Raw genomic sequence first — 17775 nt, 5'->3', positions numbered from 1 at the left:
AATGATGTAAAATCGATGTCAAAAGATTCTATATTCAATGCATTCAATATTATGACAATGAAAACTGTCTGCATGCTATACCAGCTGAGCAATATGTGTTAATATAGTTCAATCTTGCCAACCTATCGTAATTGGTTGATGTGATGTCGTTGTCGTTATGTGTGTCAGTCAAACTTGGCAGACTGAATTTCGTTTATTATCTGACTGTTTCTGTTTCTAGCTAGACTTCTAGTTTCTGGTTTCAGTGTCGCTCCATCTGTCTTATTGTTTTTCGCATGTTAGTGTATATATGTGTTTGTAAATCAGTGGATTTGTGTCAATATTTACCTAGATAAGAATGTAAATATTAATGGACGAGTGATTTTTATAATCTGTGATGTAGTTTGGGCTAATGGTGCGTTCTAACTTTCTGTATATGTTGACAATCTTGTGAGCTGTGTAGGCTGGAGCAAGGCACTCTACATCTACCAGCTAGTAATGGCGCACCGTCTCTGAACAGTATATTTAAAAACATTCCTAAGTTTCATACATAATGGCTCACGCTGCTGGAGTGTTATCTTCGGACATCAGCCGTAGAAACCCACAAGATGAGTATGAGTTGATTCAACGCATCGGTAGTGGAACATATGGAGATGTATACAAGGTGTGTACCTTACCCTTAGGCCTCCTACCTTGTTGAAAGATTCTACTTAAGTTGTTAGATTATAGCCTTCATTTTCTTTATTTATAACTAGTTCATCAGTACACAGGGATGCCACAAGACCTGTTTTAACCATAAACAAGTTACAAGCTCCTCAGTAAGGGTAGAGAATTGAACAAGTTCCAAGTTAGGCCTAAAGACTTGGTATCAAAAACTCTTTAGGCTTATCAAATATTGTTGCACATACGCTCTGTGCAATAGGGCCGAGTTAAAAAAAAATTCAACCCTCCACAATAAGTATATAAATAGGGCCTATTGCACAATGCATCTAATTCTGTAGCCTAGGCCTACTAAACATAGCCTAGTCCAGGGATGGAACAAGGCCACACTAGAAAAACAGGTTGTAATGCTCGTCAAACATGACGTCACGATAGAAGACGGCAATAACGTAGGTACCATATTTATTTATTTATTTTCCAAGAAAAGATTTAAATAAGCAGCTGATCATAAACGGCAAACATTACGTCATTGCCGTCTTCTATCGTGACGTCATGCTTGACGAGCATTACGGCCTGTTTTTTTAGTGTGGCCTTGGATGGAATCAGCCAAAGGACATAATTTTGTTTTGTAGGCCTAGTCCTTCAATTCTGATTCGCAAAGTGATTATCGTATAGGTAACTTACCTAGGCCCTAATGAGGGCATTACATTACCTTTGAATAGGTATAGGCTTCAATCAAACACGTAACCTACCTCCCGCTCCAAAGTCCAATATGCTAACAGATGAGCCAGCAACACACCTTTCATGCCTTTTATTTCCGGTCTTGTTTAAGCATAGGCCTGTGGGAAATTCGCTAAAAGTGATTTTAGAACGTTTAAGCTGGGGTCTGGGTCCTAAATAAGTACCTTTATTGGAAAGAAACGTAATTGGGTAAGTAACGGATCCCTGAGGCTCATAGGTTTTATAGGTACCTTTTAGGAATACAGTTTGCTCCATTCAGAGTGAGAAGGAGAATAGGCTACGCCTACTTCTTGCCTCTCGCTAGAATTCACAGGTGGAAAGAGCCAGTGGCGGTTCTACAAAATTGTCAAGGGGGGACTAACTTACCGGGTGGTTTGCGATTTCCAAGAAAGGAGGGGTTTCTGGGGGTCCTCCCCCTGAAAAATTCGGTGTTTTAAAGCCGTTTGGGGACATTCTATAACTATTTTTAACCTCTAGAACCGTGATTGATAACCTCAGTTACGTTTTTAAGACGAAATGAGGCCTACGTTTAAATTTTTTTCCCAGGGTCCAATAAATTTGGCCCCTGTATTCACCCCTTGGAACCGCCACTGGAAACACACCATAATCACCAAAGCCTACTCTTAACTTAATCTTTTTAGAAGCTCATTATGTGGTGGTAGGCTATGTTAACGTATCGTAACTCTTGCTGCAAGATCTGTAGTCATAGATTCAGTACCTCAAAGGAATCCAGGTTCTTACACTAGAGTTTCAAACATAGTCTACCAGAAAATGGGACTATTTATATGGACTATGTATATGGCTTTAAGTAACTTTTAAATTTGTGGTAGGCTACCTATCCCTTTTATGAGTGACACATTTCTAGATGGTTTTAAGGCATCTAGGAAATATCCCTTTACATCCATTTATTCAACTCAATTCTGAAAGAAAATGCTAAAAAAATTGTAGCCTATCCTACCTAAGTAAATTTAATCATGCAGTTAATTTCAAGAAACTTTTATTCTCTCACTGGCTGACTAGCTTCAAATCTCTCTTGGACTGATAAAGGTCTATCTATCAGGTCATAGGATCATATTTCCAAAAGGGCCTAGAAATACTTATGGTTTCTTAGACAGTCAGGTGTACACTCATCTAGATCTCCTGTAACTTTTGGCCTTTTGATGTACCCTTGGTCTGGCAACATAGCCCACTACCAACTCTCAAGCTTCAATGCGATCTTGCACTGAACATTTATCGAAGGGATATTAGTGGATTCATTTTAGCAAAGCTAATTACATATCTGTTTACATTTAATAGCTCTCGGATAGGCCTAGTAGCTATGGAACCTGGTTCTCTCATCTTCACATGCGTTGCGAGACTACGATCTGAAATGCCAGAGTAAAACGTTTAAGTTTCCATAACCTAGAATTGTACCAATAGATGTGTTGTAAATTCTAATGTTTTTTTCTACACTGCTCAAGATAGGAGGAACCGTTTGGACAAGAGATGTTACTACGGGTTTTTTTCTTTGTTTGCACAACTACAGATTGTTATACGGCACCATTGACGGTACACATTAAAGACAATTTGTGATAAAATATCCATACAGTCGTGGCTCAGGCTCCTTTTATATTCTGCGGCGCCCCACACACCACTGTGACTAATGGTGTTAGGGCAACCGACTTAGCAATTCTACTCACCATAGTTTAGCGATTTTTTGTGAGTAAAAGATGACAAAGATTCTAATCCAGGTAGGCCTACTGTGATGTTTACTTATGATGTTGAAGCTTAAGACAAGAGAGACGTCCTAAAAGACACTTAGGACCAACCCGATAAATCCATCAAGATCTATCTACCTGAATCAAGCTCTTTTAAAAATAACTAGTGTAGGCCCTACCTGTTGTTCGAATTCGAGCAATTGCTGAGAATTACAGGCGTTATTTTAAAACGAATAACAGTCATAATTTCTGATGACTTTAGAAAATTTGACTCAAAGATTATGAAAATACTCAAGATGTAGCCTACATAACAGATCGATATAATCAACATTTAATGTAAATAGTGTTTTCTACAAATAGCCTTAGTCATAGCCACATTAGGTTTCCAGACACATTATGTGTCCAAAAGCCTAACAGCACAACTCCCTTCCCCATACCGCCCTGAGCGATAGGGATCATTGAGATTCGCTCTAACCTTTCCTCTCCCCTTCATGAACAAGTTTTCATTTCTTTTCATTCTTAGTTTTTGTTTGTTTCTTTTTTTAAATTTTAACGCCTGTATGTATCCCTGGTTTTTCCTATTTCCCACTTTTCTAAACGTCTCAATTGTTTCCTTGTCACTCATCATGTTTTGTTTTCTCATCTCTAAACCTATCTTATCCAAGACTTATTCCTGTTCTCTCCTATTTGTCTCCTGAAGTGAACAATTTATAAATACGTGACTCGTGGTTTTTATTTCTCCACATCTACATACCTTCTCTTCCACCATGTGAAATCTTCACAAAATCGCCTTGAAATTTTCCATGTCCTGTGACAAACTGCGTTTCATAATGGCCCATCTCCCAATCTTGTTCCAGTCTCTTTCTGATGTTAGGTATACATACAAAAGTTTACCTTTAAAACGTTAACATAAAACCCTCTGCTCCCAACGCATTTGCCACTCATCTAATGTCTCCTCTCTTCTGTTTCCGATGTAGTACCACCCGCCTCCTTGTCTTCCAAAATCAACAGCTTATGCAGCGATGAACCAACAGTCCTAAATTGAATGTGAAATCTTCATACGGCTGTTGGAGAGCACACTTAAACCCAACACGGAAGGGTGCTTGCTGTATTCGGCTATCAACGACAATAGTATTATTTGTATTTCGTTCTTGTCCACCAGTTAAAATTTGTCGACCTCCTCCTATTGGCCGTCCTGGTCAACGTCTTATAGTCTCCATTATGTCGAACAGTTTTTTGGTTATGTTTTGATTTTGTGCAAAATTGTAGTATAACCAGCTGTTTTAAATATTAGTGTCAATTTGAAAGTATTCTTCTGTTTAAATGTAAACAAATAATTTCTCCCTAAGAATAACATGGGAACTTTGAAGGCCACTGGGGCAGAGCCCTGATGGAATTCCAAAGTTTTTTGTTTGATGGCAAAACTACATGCTAAGACCTTTCTAACGACACCTTGAACATGGTGATCGGTAGCACCACCACTCCAAAACAATTATGACAAAAATATGCCTAGCGTATTAAATATATAGATTACCAGTATGCTTTCTAATAGGCTGTTGTTGAATAATAGCAGAATTTAAATTTGCCTCTGGTTCAAATATAAAGTAATCCATAACTACTTCAAATGAAATTTTTACTGCAATTTAGACAATATTTTATTGATTATAAGTTTAATAGCTAATATATAACTTTTTACTGGATTCTATGTTTCATAATCTTAGATACTGTTATAGGTTTAGCATTAAAAAGTGATTGTAGCCATGTTATGGTAAAATCTAGCCTAGTGACTATTATATAATTGAATGTATTCGACCTTGTATTACTAGGCACTCATTGTTTGGATGCCGAGTAAACTATTTATCATGGCATTCAAATTCTATTTCTTTAAAGAATAATTTAATCTATCACTTGAACTAACCGATTTGATAAAGGCTTACTTTACTAGTCCAATATGAATTGGATATGTTTGCATTTGACAATATTTTTTTTTCTCTAATATTGAAACATGCAACATTTGGGTCGCCGGATTTCTACCCCCGGATATTTACCCCCATGAAAAAACGCCTACGTCATTTTGACGTCACGAGGGGCGGGGCTTATACATGGTCGAGAAACAGCCCGCGACTGGAAATCTACCCCCAGACATCTACCCCCGGACATCTACCCCCGGAAATCTACCCCCAGTGGTCAGCTCTGCCACGTATCGGCCAATATTCATTGTTGTAATTGGTTTTATTAATTGTTTTATGTAAATCAACGTCTCTTCGGTTAATCATTACCCTCTAATATCTAGTATTAAGCATGTGATATGTCATTGCCTTGTTTAACATTATCTATCTTCCTAATAAAATAAGTTGTAACAGCCTTTTTTCACCCGAACTACTTCACTGATATTTATGATTGAGGTCTAATTTTAAATCTTAAGATTCAGCTCAACGCAAAATGGTATTTAAAACCATATGTTGATAAAGGGCTTCAAAAGTGTGACCCTTAAGCATTTGATTCATTTCCAGACAGTGATTTAAATGGTTGACAAACTTTCACATACAGTAACAGCTAACAGCGCATGCATGAGCGCGGATCGGAAGTGTTTATCACAAAAGATTGACCAATACGATTTTAAAACTATTTAAAGGTTCTTCCAAAAGAAGAGAAACCGGTTAACATTGTAACAATAACTGTTATGACGTACGGTATGGGAAATATTTTATTCATTGAATGATCAACCATATTGTGTAACTAACGCAATAGTCATTATTGCTTTTACACTTATTACTCATCAAAAGAGCTAAATGCTCAAAATTTGTATTACTTCAATCTATTTATCGCAGTTATGAAATGAATTAGCATAAGCCTTGAAAGTAACCGTCAGTGTCGACGGGTTTAACCTAATTCTGTTCTGTATACTACCTTAAAATGCCTCATTTTAACATTTTACTAACAGGAAACCTGCTTATTCACTTCCTATTTGGTATTCTTATGAATGAATCTTTTGAACACTTATTTATGGACATAAGTTGACAAGTTTTGTTTTAAGGCAGGATTTTCCAATAAGACTTTATACATGCTCTGAATATGCGAATGTGCTGCAATGGGGGTATTTAGGCGTATATATATAAATTTTTTTACTACTAGGTGATATGAAAAATTTACCATTATACACCTGACTTTTTATTGATCCTCTTTCTCAATTTAACAGTTTACAACTGAATTGTCTTATTTTAGGTATTTAAGAGAAAATACTTTAAATCCTTTCTTAGTACGCATTTAAATCTTAGAAACTATTTTTTTTACTAGATGATATGAAAAATTTACCATTATACACCTGACTTGTATTGATCCTCTTTCTCAATTTAACAGTTTACAACTGAGTTTTGTTTTACTAAACAATTATTCCTACTAGGCCTACATTGAATAAACCGGAAGGTCACCACAGTTTATTCACTTTATCCTTTAAGAAATGTGTGTAAAAACAATGGTTCAGTACGATGTAACACTTGACCATGTGAAAAGTGTGCAATATTATATTATTTTCATAACTTTTTCATCTCCTGTTTACAGTTGCAGACGATCATTCATGTTTTCACAACCTGACTTAAAAATTGATCTGACGAGTACTCCTCACATTTCACTTTTAAACTGTTACTGTATAGTGTAAAAGTTGGTCAACCATTGGAAGCACCTTCAAGGAATAAATCAAAGGCTTAGGGGTCAACATTTTGAAGCCATAATCGAAATATCCTTTTAATTACCATTTTGTGCTGCGCTAGATCTTAAGCTTTTAAAAGACACCTCAATCGTAAAAATCAGTGAAGTAGGTCGGGTTGAAAAGGACTGTTGTTACAACTTATTGAATTATAAATATGGATAATGTTAAAACAGACATCGACATATCGCATGTTTACTACTGGATATAAGAAGGTAAAGCAATTTATAAAATCAATTATACAACACAATGAATATTGGCCGATACGCGGCAGAGCTGACCAATGGGGGTAGATTTCCGGGGGTAGATGTCCGGGGGTAGATGTCTGGGGGTAGATGTCCGGGGGTAGATGTCCGGGGGTAGATTTCCAGTCGCGGGCTGTTTCTCGAACGTGTATAAGCCCCGCCCCTCGTGACGTCAAAATGACGTAGGCGTTTTTTCATGGGGGTAAATATCCGGGGGTAGAAATCCGCTACCCCCAACATTTTATAACTTAACTTAGAGAAGTTGAAAGTACCCTTTTTATATTTCAGTAAGGGAATATATTTTCCTAAAACCATAAATATCCTTTAAAATTGCCACTAAAATTAAGCGTGTATTGGATCATTATTAAGTAAGTAATGTTTCAATGGAATGTAGCAGCAACACAATATCTGGGAATGTTTCCCACAGGTCAATTATTATCTTTGTTGACTGACATTACTGCAATGGCTGGTTCATCAACAAAGGCCTCTTTGAATGCTGCTGACCCTGAAATATGTCTTGATCCTGTTAGCTTTTCACACTCCTTATGAAAGAAAATCCATAGCCTAACATTATTCTTCCAAATGAGAATATTAATTTCCCTTAGCAGACAATATTGTCAGTGGTGAACAAAGTAGGCTAAACATCTTAATATCTCTTGTATTGATTGAAAATTCGCTAACAAACCTGTTAAAATTATTTGTTTTATTTTCTATAGAACTGTAGTAATTAAATGCCATTTACTAGCTGTTGAATAAAAACGTCTTATTTACACTACTATATCAAAGAACAAGCTTTACTGATTGAGACGGAGTTACCAGTATTTAAAATGTTGAACTTAAAAGTAGAATTGTCATTCTCAACAATTAGGTGAAGTTAAGTACTTTTTGTTCAGCATATAGAGCGTGTGTTGGTGTTAACTATTCATTTTTGTATTTTACCTTGTTAAGAAGTGTGCTATTCTTTAATCAACTCAGAAAAAAATAGTCTATTCTCTTTTTGTTTCTTGCCTTTTAGTAATAGGGCATGATCGAAAAGTGAGTAGTTCATTGTAAGACCTAACCGTACGTTTATCACATATCACAATAAGCTGAAGATGGTATGAGGCTAGTATACTTAGAGTAGCCTATCTAAATCAATTGTCTAAGTGTTGTTAAGCAATTAAGCTTTTGACCCAATTTTGCTTTGTCAGTTTAAGGAGAAAGCAGCGTTTGGAAACATGACTTGGCCATTTTCCAAAAATATAACAACAATTGGTGGACATAGTTCCTCACGCAGTGAGTCAATCTGTTTGACGCAAGGCCATTTCCTGTAATTACTTACATTCCTTCATCAGATTGTACATTACTTATAATCATAGAAGGTCTTATTCACTGCTTTGAAATAAACGTAAGGCATATAACGTCATGTTTGGTTAGTCCACGGAGTTTTATAATAAAAATAATCTATTTAGATTGAAAATGTACTTAATAAGACATTTTGTAAGTTATTTCATAAGAGGTGATCTAATAAATAATCTAGATAATTGTTGTGAGTCTTTTGTCACACTTGGGTTAAACCTAATTTTCTTCTTAGGAAAAATAAGTCAATTCTTCTTCAACATATTAGAAACATACAAAATAAACCAACCTAAGTGCACCCTGTGAGATTGGCAAGGCTTTCTTGAATTAATATGACTGTATTTTCTATCTACTGGTTGAGTTTACCATTGAGTTAATTACTATTGACTAAATGCATATTATTGGCCCCTTTTAAGTTAAGTAACTTAATTTCACAAAAGTCCAAAGACAGTTTAAATAGAAACGGTTTATAGTTCTGTCATTCAAATGTATTTTTATTTGCAACTTTGCAAAGGCTACTTTAGTTTTTAAAGTAATATTTTCATGCATGAATTGCTGAAGAAAAATATAAATGAAGTTGATTTAAAAGTAGTGGACTTAAGAAATGGCCTTCTGATAAGACATGTTTTATCAGTGCACTTCTGTTGTGGTTCTGATATCTCAGACCTGCTCTATGTGAAATATTTGACACTGCCTTATCAACTATAGATTATTACAGTTAGCATTACAGACTTGAAATGTTTAGATTAAAATACCCCCACCGCATCAAACCTGCAGACTAAGCGAATTTCCATTTACCAGGCTGGATTTCTACTAAAACATTCCCTTTTTTTTATTTTACATTCCAACGGACAGCTCCATTTTGATATTTGGAGATCCCTTAAAATTGTCAGATTTATCTCCTTTTTCAATAAGGTTCATTTTAATGAGTACTTAGATTTGCTGCTATAGGGAAGGCATTGAGGTGTTTTTTGAAAATTGAAATGTAGCTTATAGAATGAAATAAACAAAACTCCCAACAAACAAATTAAATTTATCAAGTAACTAGCTGCTTCGCAAACCGAAAGAAGCTGCTTCGCAACGGAAAGAAAATTCAGTTTAGAAGAACAGCTGTTCCCTTGATATTATCATAACATGATAGTTATAAAACTATCTCTAAATGTTAGCCTTTTAATGATTGGATTTAATTTAATCTTAAATTAGATAGGTAACTAGGCCTATACAGAGCCTGGGTTGATACAGCATCGGATATAGGTAGAATAGTTGTTTGTATTTTTTTTCATACTCAATGGTATAGTTTTAGAATAAAAAATCTATGACAAAGTTTTAGATTAAATAAACCTAGGGTACCACATAGATGTGTAAAATATTATATTTTATTTTAATTTTTATGTTTATATCTCATGCAGTCTCGTGCATGGTTAAATCTCATGTTAATATTTTATTTGCTTGGATCAGCTGTCTGAAATTGTGAAATAAGCATTTGGTGGTTCTGCTTGTTTACATTGAAATGTCAATGCAAAGATAAACATTATAAGTTTTCTCATGCATCCACGGAGACCAACAAATTATTAATATTTAATATTGAAAATCTCAATCTCAAAACTATGGACATTAACAGGACAAAGCCCGATAGGAACTTAGGGAAGTGAATAGGCCTATGACGTTCCTAGCTATATGGACCATCTTTGTGCCTAATTTTGGCTGTGTTGGCTTAGTATTTTAGTCCTGACAGCTGCACAGACAGACACAACCTCAATTTTATAACAGTACCGGTATGGATAGATTCTGCAGGGGTCTCCAACCTATAGCCAGCGCGGCGGGTCAGATGCAGCCTGTGAACATATTTGATCTGGCCCACGAAGGCTTATTAGGAAATCATTATTTTTATTAATTGGTATAAAATCAATGATCGTCAATCATGGTAATGCTAGTGGCAACACTTCGCAAGTAAATGTTGCAATCTCGGTAATAATGTGATCAACATTCGCGATCGCGGCAACACTCGTCTCACAAGCCTACTGAGCGAGATTTTTGCATCACTACTTCCCAATAGGGAAATTTGCTAATAAAGGAACAACATTTTGAATAGAAAGGCTGGTGTAATATCCAGTCAATTGTTTCATGTAGGTACTAATAGAACCAAACCTAACCTTCAGTGTGATATCATGAAAATGACTCATAGTCAAACAAAGGTGTGTGTGTGTCATAATGGAGAAGAAACCCCTACCCATTACTATTGCTTCCATTAAATAGTTCTCAAAAGTTTATTAAGATCATCTGCACTTTATTTTAACATTCCTTTAAAGTTTCTACTAGATTATTTAATGCAGCCTGCAGTATTTGTATATGTAAATGAAGAGAGATAAATTGTTTACATCCATTTCTGGTAGTTAATGTTTTACAGGTACAAATACTTTTAATACTTTTCATTGAAATGGCGACCATACAAAGAAGGTATTTTAAGCCAAGTATGAATGGAGATGAGGGTAGGATGAGTGGAAATGGTTTACTTTTATGAACTAAACAGAGAATGTTAAATTTTTTCTTGAGATCTTTAGAAATATGATCTCTTGTGTTTTTATACATAGAATTGTAGAGAAATGTTGATTATATTACTATATGACCATGGACAACATGTTCAATTATAATTTTATTTTATTTAATAAAGTAAAACTTTATAAAAATAAAATCGTGCTTGTGTATGTGGGTTGTTATTCAGATCTTTGTTGTGTCAATCACTAACAAACCTGAAGACTATTTGTCCATTTATTACAAATATTGATTTATGTAGGCCTATCCAAACTTTTAAAATTTAGGCTTTAAATATGGTCTACCCCTGTTTTAGTGGTTTAGAGTGTATTTAGTGCTCTAGACCTAATTTTGACAGTGACCAATGGCTTTTAACACTGCGGAAGGCTTTTTGCTTTGGAGCCCTGCCTTAAGTTGAAGGTCCCAATTGGGTGAAAATGTTTTTTCACCATGTCAGTATATTTAGCGGACACATCAATGCCACTTACTCCCTCTCAAACGTGGTTGAAACTACCAATAGTCTAGAGTAACTAAAATTATCTACCGATACGTCAAGAGTAAGGTGCATCATATGTAGTTTGAGCTTAAAATTTCATAAACTGTTTTTAGTATCAATCAATCAATCAATCAATCAATCAAATATTCTTTATTCAAGTTTAGACAATATGTCTTAAATAGCGTCATTAAACTAACATAAAGAAAAAATTATAAACTAAATAATTAAAGTAATTCATTACAAAGGATCTATACAGTAAAACTAAAAATGAGTGTTATTACTTAAACAAATTATAAAATCGATTACGTCAGAGTAAAACTAGTTAGTATCTGGAATTCAAATGAACGTTTCGAAATTACAATTTAAAAATTCTTTAATAGAATAAAATGGGTTTCTTATCAATAAGTCTTTTAGTTGGCTTTTGAATCTGTTTGTATTATTTTCTTTTTTAAGTGAAATGGGTAATTTTTGAAGAAATTTTAATCCTGTATATGAAGGTTTTTTGGTGTAGAATTCTAAATTATGTCTAGGAAGGTTAATTTTAAAGCGTGTGTTATATTTACTTGCAGAGGATAATAAATTAAATTAAATTGTTTTGCAAAAACAATTGTCTCATAAATATACAAACTGTAAACTGTTAACACACCCAATTCAGGAAAGATATTTTTAACTGAATCTGTTATTTTTAATTTCATGATCACTCTAATAGCTTTTTCCTGTTTTATAAGTATTCTATCCAAATTTTCCTTAGTCGTTGCTCCGTAAATGGCGATTCCATAAGATATGTGGGAATGAAATAAAGAATAATAGATTATCATAAGAGTTTCCAAGTTGCAAACCTTGGACATCAGCCGCAAGGCATGAACGCCAGATGATAATTTATTTACTACATAGTTTATGTGATTATCCCAAGATAGATTTTCATCAATGACCAGTCCCAGAAACTTTGTTTGGTTTACCTGATAAATTTTGTCTGTTTTTATAAAAAATATTAGGTTCAAATGCTGTTTTTGACTGTTTAGTTGAAAAGGATATTAGATTTGATTTTGTTGTGCTGATAAGCAGATTTCTTTCATCCAAAAACTTTTTTATAGAGAGAAGACTCCTGTTTGAGGATTTTTCAATAGTTGAATTGGATTTTCCTGAAAACAAAACATTAGAGTCATCGGCATACAGACACATAGATCCATCACTGACCGGGATCATCTCTGGCAACCCCTTAATGTAACATTAATTATTATAGCAATACAATTTGATGTTGGTTTGATATTATATAAAATTAAATGGATATTCTGTTTTTCAGGCTAAGAGGCTTTCTACTAATGAGTTAGCAGCTATCAAGGTCATTAAGCTTGAACCAGGTAAGTTAAACGTTAATATATAAATCTTTATTAAATGTACCGGGGGACTAGAATGGCCACCTGTTCTGATTCTGTCGCAGAAAGGGGAGGAGCCGTCCCAACTTTTCCCTCAGCAAATGTGGCAACCCTGCATGGGACCGAGCAACTTCAATTAGGTTCAACAGTAAAAACAGTATAAAACCGAAACATGAGTAATTATTACAGTAACTAAAAATTTTATTTGAGTATAAACATTGGACAGTTTAATCAGTGTACTAATTAATAATAACCCTGCAATGCACAATACAACACAATTAAAATATATATTATCATACATTAGTTAAATGTACACGTGCAGATTTTCTCCCCTCTAGTTATTGAAAAGCGGTGAGTGGTAGACCTCGGAGCTTCAGAGCCCGAAGTCCCGGGCTCAAATCCCGCCAATCACTAATGGATTTTATCTATGTGATAATGCCACAACCACCTGTTTATGTGTAAAACACTCCAAGTTAGAACCTATCGTCCTGGGATGTGAAGATGAAGTCATTGAAAAGCAGTAACGTTTTGATTAATATTAGTATGGCATTCCAATTTATTACTAACTCAATAGACCTTTGTATTGCCTCTTATATGCCTAGGAAGTTATAAAGATTAGGGTCACATTGCACAGTAAAATCATTATTGTTTTTTAAAATCATAAAATAAGGATTCCAATATTCATGGAGTATACTAGTTTAAAAACCAAACTCTACTGAATGCCAATAACTATGTTAGCAAATTATCATAACCTTCTGTACATATTTCTATAAATAATAATTTTCACACTCTTTAAAATAATACGTGTAAATATAAATAGTTACCTAAACCTAGTTTTTTTGCCATTCTTTTGTAAGGTAGAGGCATGAGTTAAATAAGGCCTGATTTTTTTACTAGTTTGAAAATGTTACGTTTAAGAATTTTAAATGTTGAAGCTTGATTTAAAACAACATGAAAAACTGCTGAAATGTGTTTGTTTAACTAGTTACTTATCACAGAAAACATGTAGGCCTTGGTGACTCACATATGTTTGCAGATGACATTCAATTACACAATATGGCAATAAAATGTTACAATCATTGTCCATAATGCTTTTTCTTTTAACCTTTAACTGCAAAAACCTAAAGCTGTGGAAGTGTGTGCAAACTTAACTAACCTAACAATAGATATCCTTTTCTTTGTGGCCATAATAAACTCAGTAGACTAACTGTAAAATATTTAAAGAACTATCCATTGCAGCTTGCTTTTTGGATTTTGGAAAATAATGTTTACTTCTTTATAACAACATTTTCTTCAACATTGGTATTATTTTATATTTATAATCAATAAAATTGTTGTCGTAAATACACTGTAAGTTAATGATGTAAGTTTGAGATTTTATTTGTTTACATTATTTCTCTATACAGTAGACTCCCTCTTGTCCGGACTCCTCGGGACCAAGGCCAATCCAGATAACGGGTTTTCCAGTTAAAACGACGTCCCCAAAAACTCGTTAAAACGGACTGTTTAAATGCATACTGTATAAGCCAATAATGATATTATGTATTTAGACAAGTGATCACTGGTCTCAAATATTTCATAGAACAGTCGTTTTAGCACTACCCACTTCCTGCCGATCTAGTCCGGTTAAACCGATATGCTGATACAAATTGTCTGGTTAACCTTTCAGAGGTCGCATAACGGAAGTAACCTCCAGGGATGTTTTATTTTTCGCGATTATATTATTTTGAGCGGTGTCGGCAGTGTGAGTGTCACTGTACCTCATGCACCTCATTCCTAGAATCGAGTGAAGGTCAAAACTCACCCCTACTACTTTATATTTGTTAGTTTTGATCAGTTTTGTAAGAGGCTGGAAGTAGCTTCCGTGTGCGCTCTGCCGATTCTTGTACAGCCTGGAGGCAACTTCCGTGTGCGACCTCTAGTGTAGTGTGTGCGTTGATTATTGCGTGTAAATAATTCTTTTTTTTACGATTCATGACATTATTTAGTAAATATATAGTTTTTACAAGATGAGTGAAGAAGTTAAATTTCAAATTGCAACACTCTTAGCCGGTGCTGAAAGGGAGATTCCCGAACGTTAAATTTACGAATGTTAAATTACTTAAAACATCAGGTATTGTTTGTGTTATCATCTAGAACCACATTATAGGACATTATGGTAAAATTTAAATTAACTTCTTGAATATATTCTTGTAAAATATTTCTTCATATAGGCCTACTTTTATGTAAGAACATTTGATAGAATAATAGTTTAATTTTATATTTATAAAATCTAATTAAGTTTTTTTATAATTAAGAGTTCACCAAACACATTTTTGATTTTTAAAATTAAAAATAAAACTTAATTTGTGCACTAAAATACAAATTTTACTTCATGAATGTTTGTTTTTATTGACCTGGAAGTAACCTCCGGGTGCGCCCTCTCCCGTTTTGAAAACGAATGTGCTCTCTAAAAGGTTAAAGAGATGTCATTTCCGCCGAGTGTAGTCTTGTTAAACCGATGTCCGGTTAAAAGGTGTTTGGAGTAGAGGGAGTCTACTGTATTTGGAAAACATATTTTATACAATCCTTCAAGTCGGCTTTATGGGCCTTCCTCGTCACACATAAAAATAAAATGCAAAGGTTATATAAGACCCCCTTGTCTGACGATTAATCATTGAAACTATTTCAAACTAGGACTGTTTACCATTTTAGTTACTCTATTTGTTACAGCTGTTCCCAATTGTATTGAGCGTGACAGAAATAGATGTATTGTTTTAAAACGTTAAAACTACAGAAAGCTGTGAACCCATTAGAAAACCATTTAGTTGTGAACAAGGACCTAAATTTTCAATTAATAACCCCTTAGATATTTTAAAATCCATTTTTAGCGAATTTCCCTATAGGGAAGTAGCTATTATACCGTAGGTGGCACGGTAAGACCTAGACCCGGGACCGATTTACTTTTTCATTTTGATGTCCCCAGAGGCCAAAAACACCATTCGTTCAAATTTTTATATATGTATATATATATATATATATATATATATATATATAGACATATATATATATATACGTCCGTGAACGCGATAACTTGAGTAATTTTTGTCCGATTTTGATGAAATTTGGTTTAAAGGTGTAAAGCGGGATAAACTTGAATGAGTTTGCGAACCAGCACGATCGGACCATGGGAACGGGGCTTTACCATGGTCATTTATAGGTAAATGATTAATCCTATTTACTATCCCCATAAAAATCTGTTTTATGGGGTAAAAATAGGTTTTTCTCACTTTTGACCCTTAAAACACAAAATTTCCCGATTTCTCTTTAGACCTTTTTAAAGAGCTTAAAAAAACAAATAATTTAGTATATAAAAGTATTTTTGTTCGATTGTTAGTAACGGAGAAAATTAAAAAAATTGTAAATTTAAAATTCCCATGTTATTCTTATGGAGAATATTGTCAAATGTTGTAGTTTGCTTGTTGATGGATATATCTTGATCAAACTTGGCAAATTTATTTATTTTGTACTAAGCTATCAATATTTTACTCAAAAACACACTTTATTAGTTTCCTTGTAGCAGCAAACCTAGGTACTCGTTAAACCTAATGTTATTAAAATATATTTAACTGAAAATCAATTCAGACAAATGGAAATTCGCTTAGTCGGCAGGTTTGCTGCGGCGGGGGTATTATTATTTAATAATTAATTAAATTAGGGATTGAATTTAATCCCCAATACTTATATGTCGAACAGCAAAGGGCAACACGAGATCTGTGGAAAAACCATCGTCGCAAGGTCTGACAATACCCCCTTGAAGGGTTAACTGAAATATTCTTCTTTCAACAAATGGACACATAGAAAAATGTAAGTAGTTTAAAAATCTGACCTATTATTCTAATCTCATTGAAACATTGCAGGAGAAGACTTTGCAATAATCCAGCAGGAGATTCTCATGATGAAGGATTGCAGACATCCGAACATCATTGCATACTACGGCAGCTACTTGCGCAGAGACAAACTGTGGATCTGCATGGAGTATTGCGGAGGAGGCTCCTTGCAGGATATATACCATAGTAAGAACTTTGTCATATACACATGCGGAGGTTACCAATTTGATCTTAAAATACCGTTTTGGAACTGCAGAATGATAAGTAATTTAACTGTAGAACATTATGTTTTCAAATCATTCATATGTTCAGGTCACTCTTACGTTTTGTCACTTTACTTTCTATTTCTTAGTCTAAGATGTGTTCTAGTTTTTTTTTCTTCACCGTTTTGGTTAACTGATATTTTGGTTAAAAGTCTCTCCATCTGTTGATGGAGGTTCTATTGTAGAGTAATTAGAAATTTAATTTCAGGTTAAGGATAAACACAAAGCACAAGGGCCTGTATTTAAGGATTTATGTTTAGCAGGCAAACCTGAATGAGGAAGAGCACAAGAAACAAAAACACTTTACATTTATACACACACAAAAATAGAATATTTCACAGTCATCAACAGCAATTTGAACCAAATAAGGTTCGAGTTGAAAGAGCGATGTTTATAGGTCAAAGGAACGGCAGGAAGTTCCTATCCTACTCGTTCACCAGAATTCACACCATATTTGATTGAAAATGCTGTCAGTGACAGTAAATTATTCCAATATTTGTGTATTGTGTAAAGTTTTATGATTGTTGTGCCATTGTGGACTCTTACCCATTCATCTTGAAATTGACTTAGTCTGTGAGATTACTGCAACTGGAGTGTTATAATTTTATGAGATCCTTGACGTATGTAAGAAATTTTGTTATATCTTCATGTTTATCGTAGGGTTAATTTAATGTGTAAAGCAGTTTTACGTTGTAAGTTGGAATAGTATTTAATCGAATACAAACAATAGGTGGTGGGTTTACAAAACCTAGGGTGCCCACGTTCTGGAAAGTCAGGGATAGTCATGGAAAACAATTCTGGTCATTGAAAGTCATGGAAATAGGTAAAAAGTCATGGGAATCTCCAATGATGGATGGATTTGAGAGGACTTTT

The 17775-nt window shown here is 34.4% G+C and overlaps 1 protein-coding gene across 10 annotated transcripts in view; it reads left to right on the top strand.

Moving 5' to 3' along the window:
• Window positions 1-251: 251 nt before the first annotated feature.
• Window positions 252-17775, top strand: part of LOC129004620 (mitogen-activated protein kinase kinase kinase kinase 5-like) — a 71481-nt gene continuing 53957 nt past the window's right edge. For all 10 annotated transcript variants that reach the window (XM_054433156.1, XM_054433165.1, XM_054433163.1 and 7 more), the window contains exons 1-3: window positions 252-643; window positions 12698-12755; window positions 16670-16825. In XM_054433156.1, the coding sequence (XP_054289131.1) occupies window positions 533-643; window positions 12698-12755; window positions 16670-16825 (325 nt within the window). In that variant the 5' untranslated portion in view covers window positions 252-532. The remainder of the gene's footprint in view (window positions 644-12697; window positions 12756-16669; window positions 16826-17775) is intronic.

Source organism: Macrosteles quadrilineatus, unplaced genomic scaffold (assembly GCF_028750875.1).
Source record: "Macrosteles quadrilineatus isolate MER2022 unplaced genomic scaffold, UCM_ALF_1.0 Scaffold_10__1_contigs__length_6754688, whole genome shotgun sequence".
Lineage (NCBI taxonomy): Eukaryota > Metazoa > Arthropoda > Insecta > Hemiptera > Cicadellidae > Macrosteles > Macrosteles quadrilineatus.
This window is presented reverse-complemented; position numbering and strand designations above follow the sequence as displayed.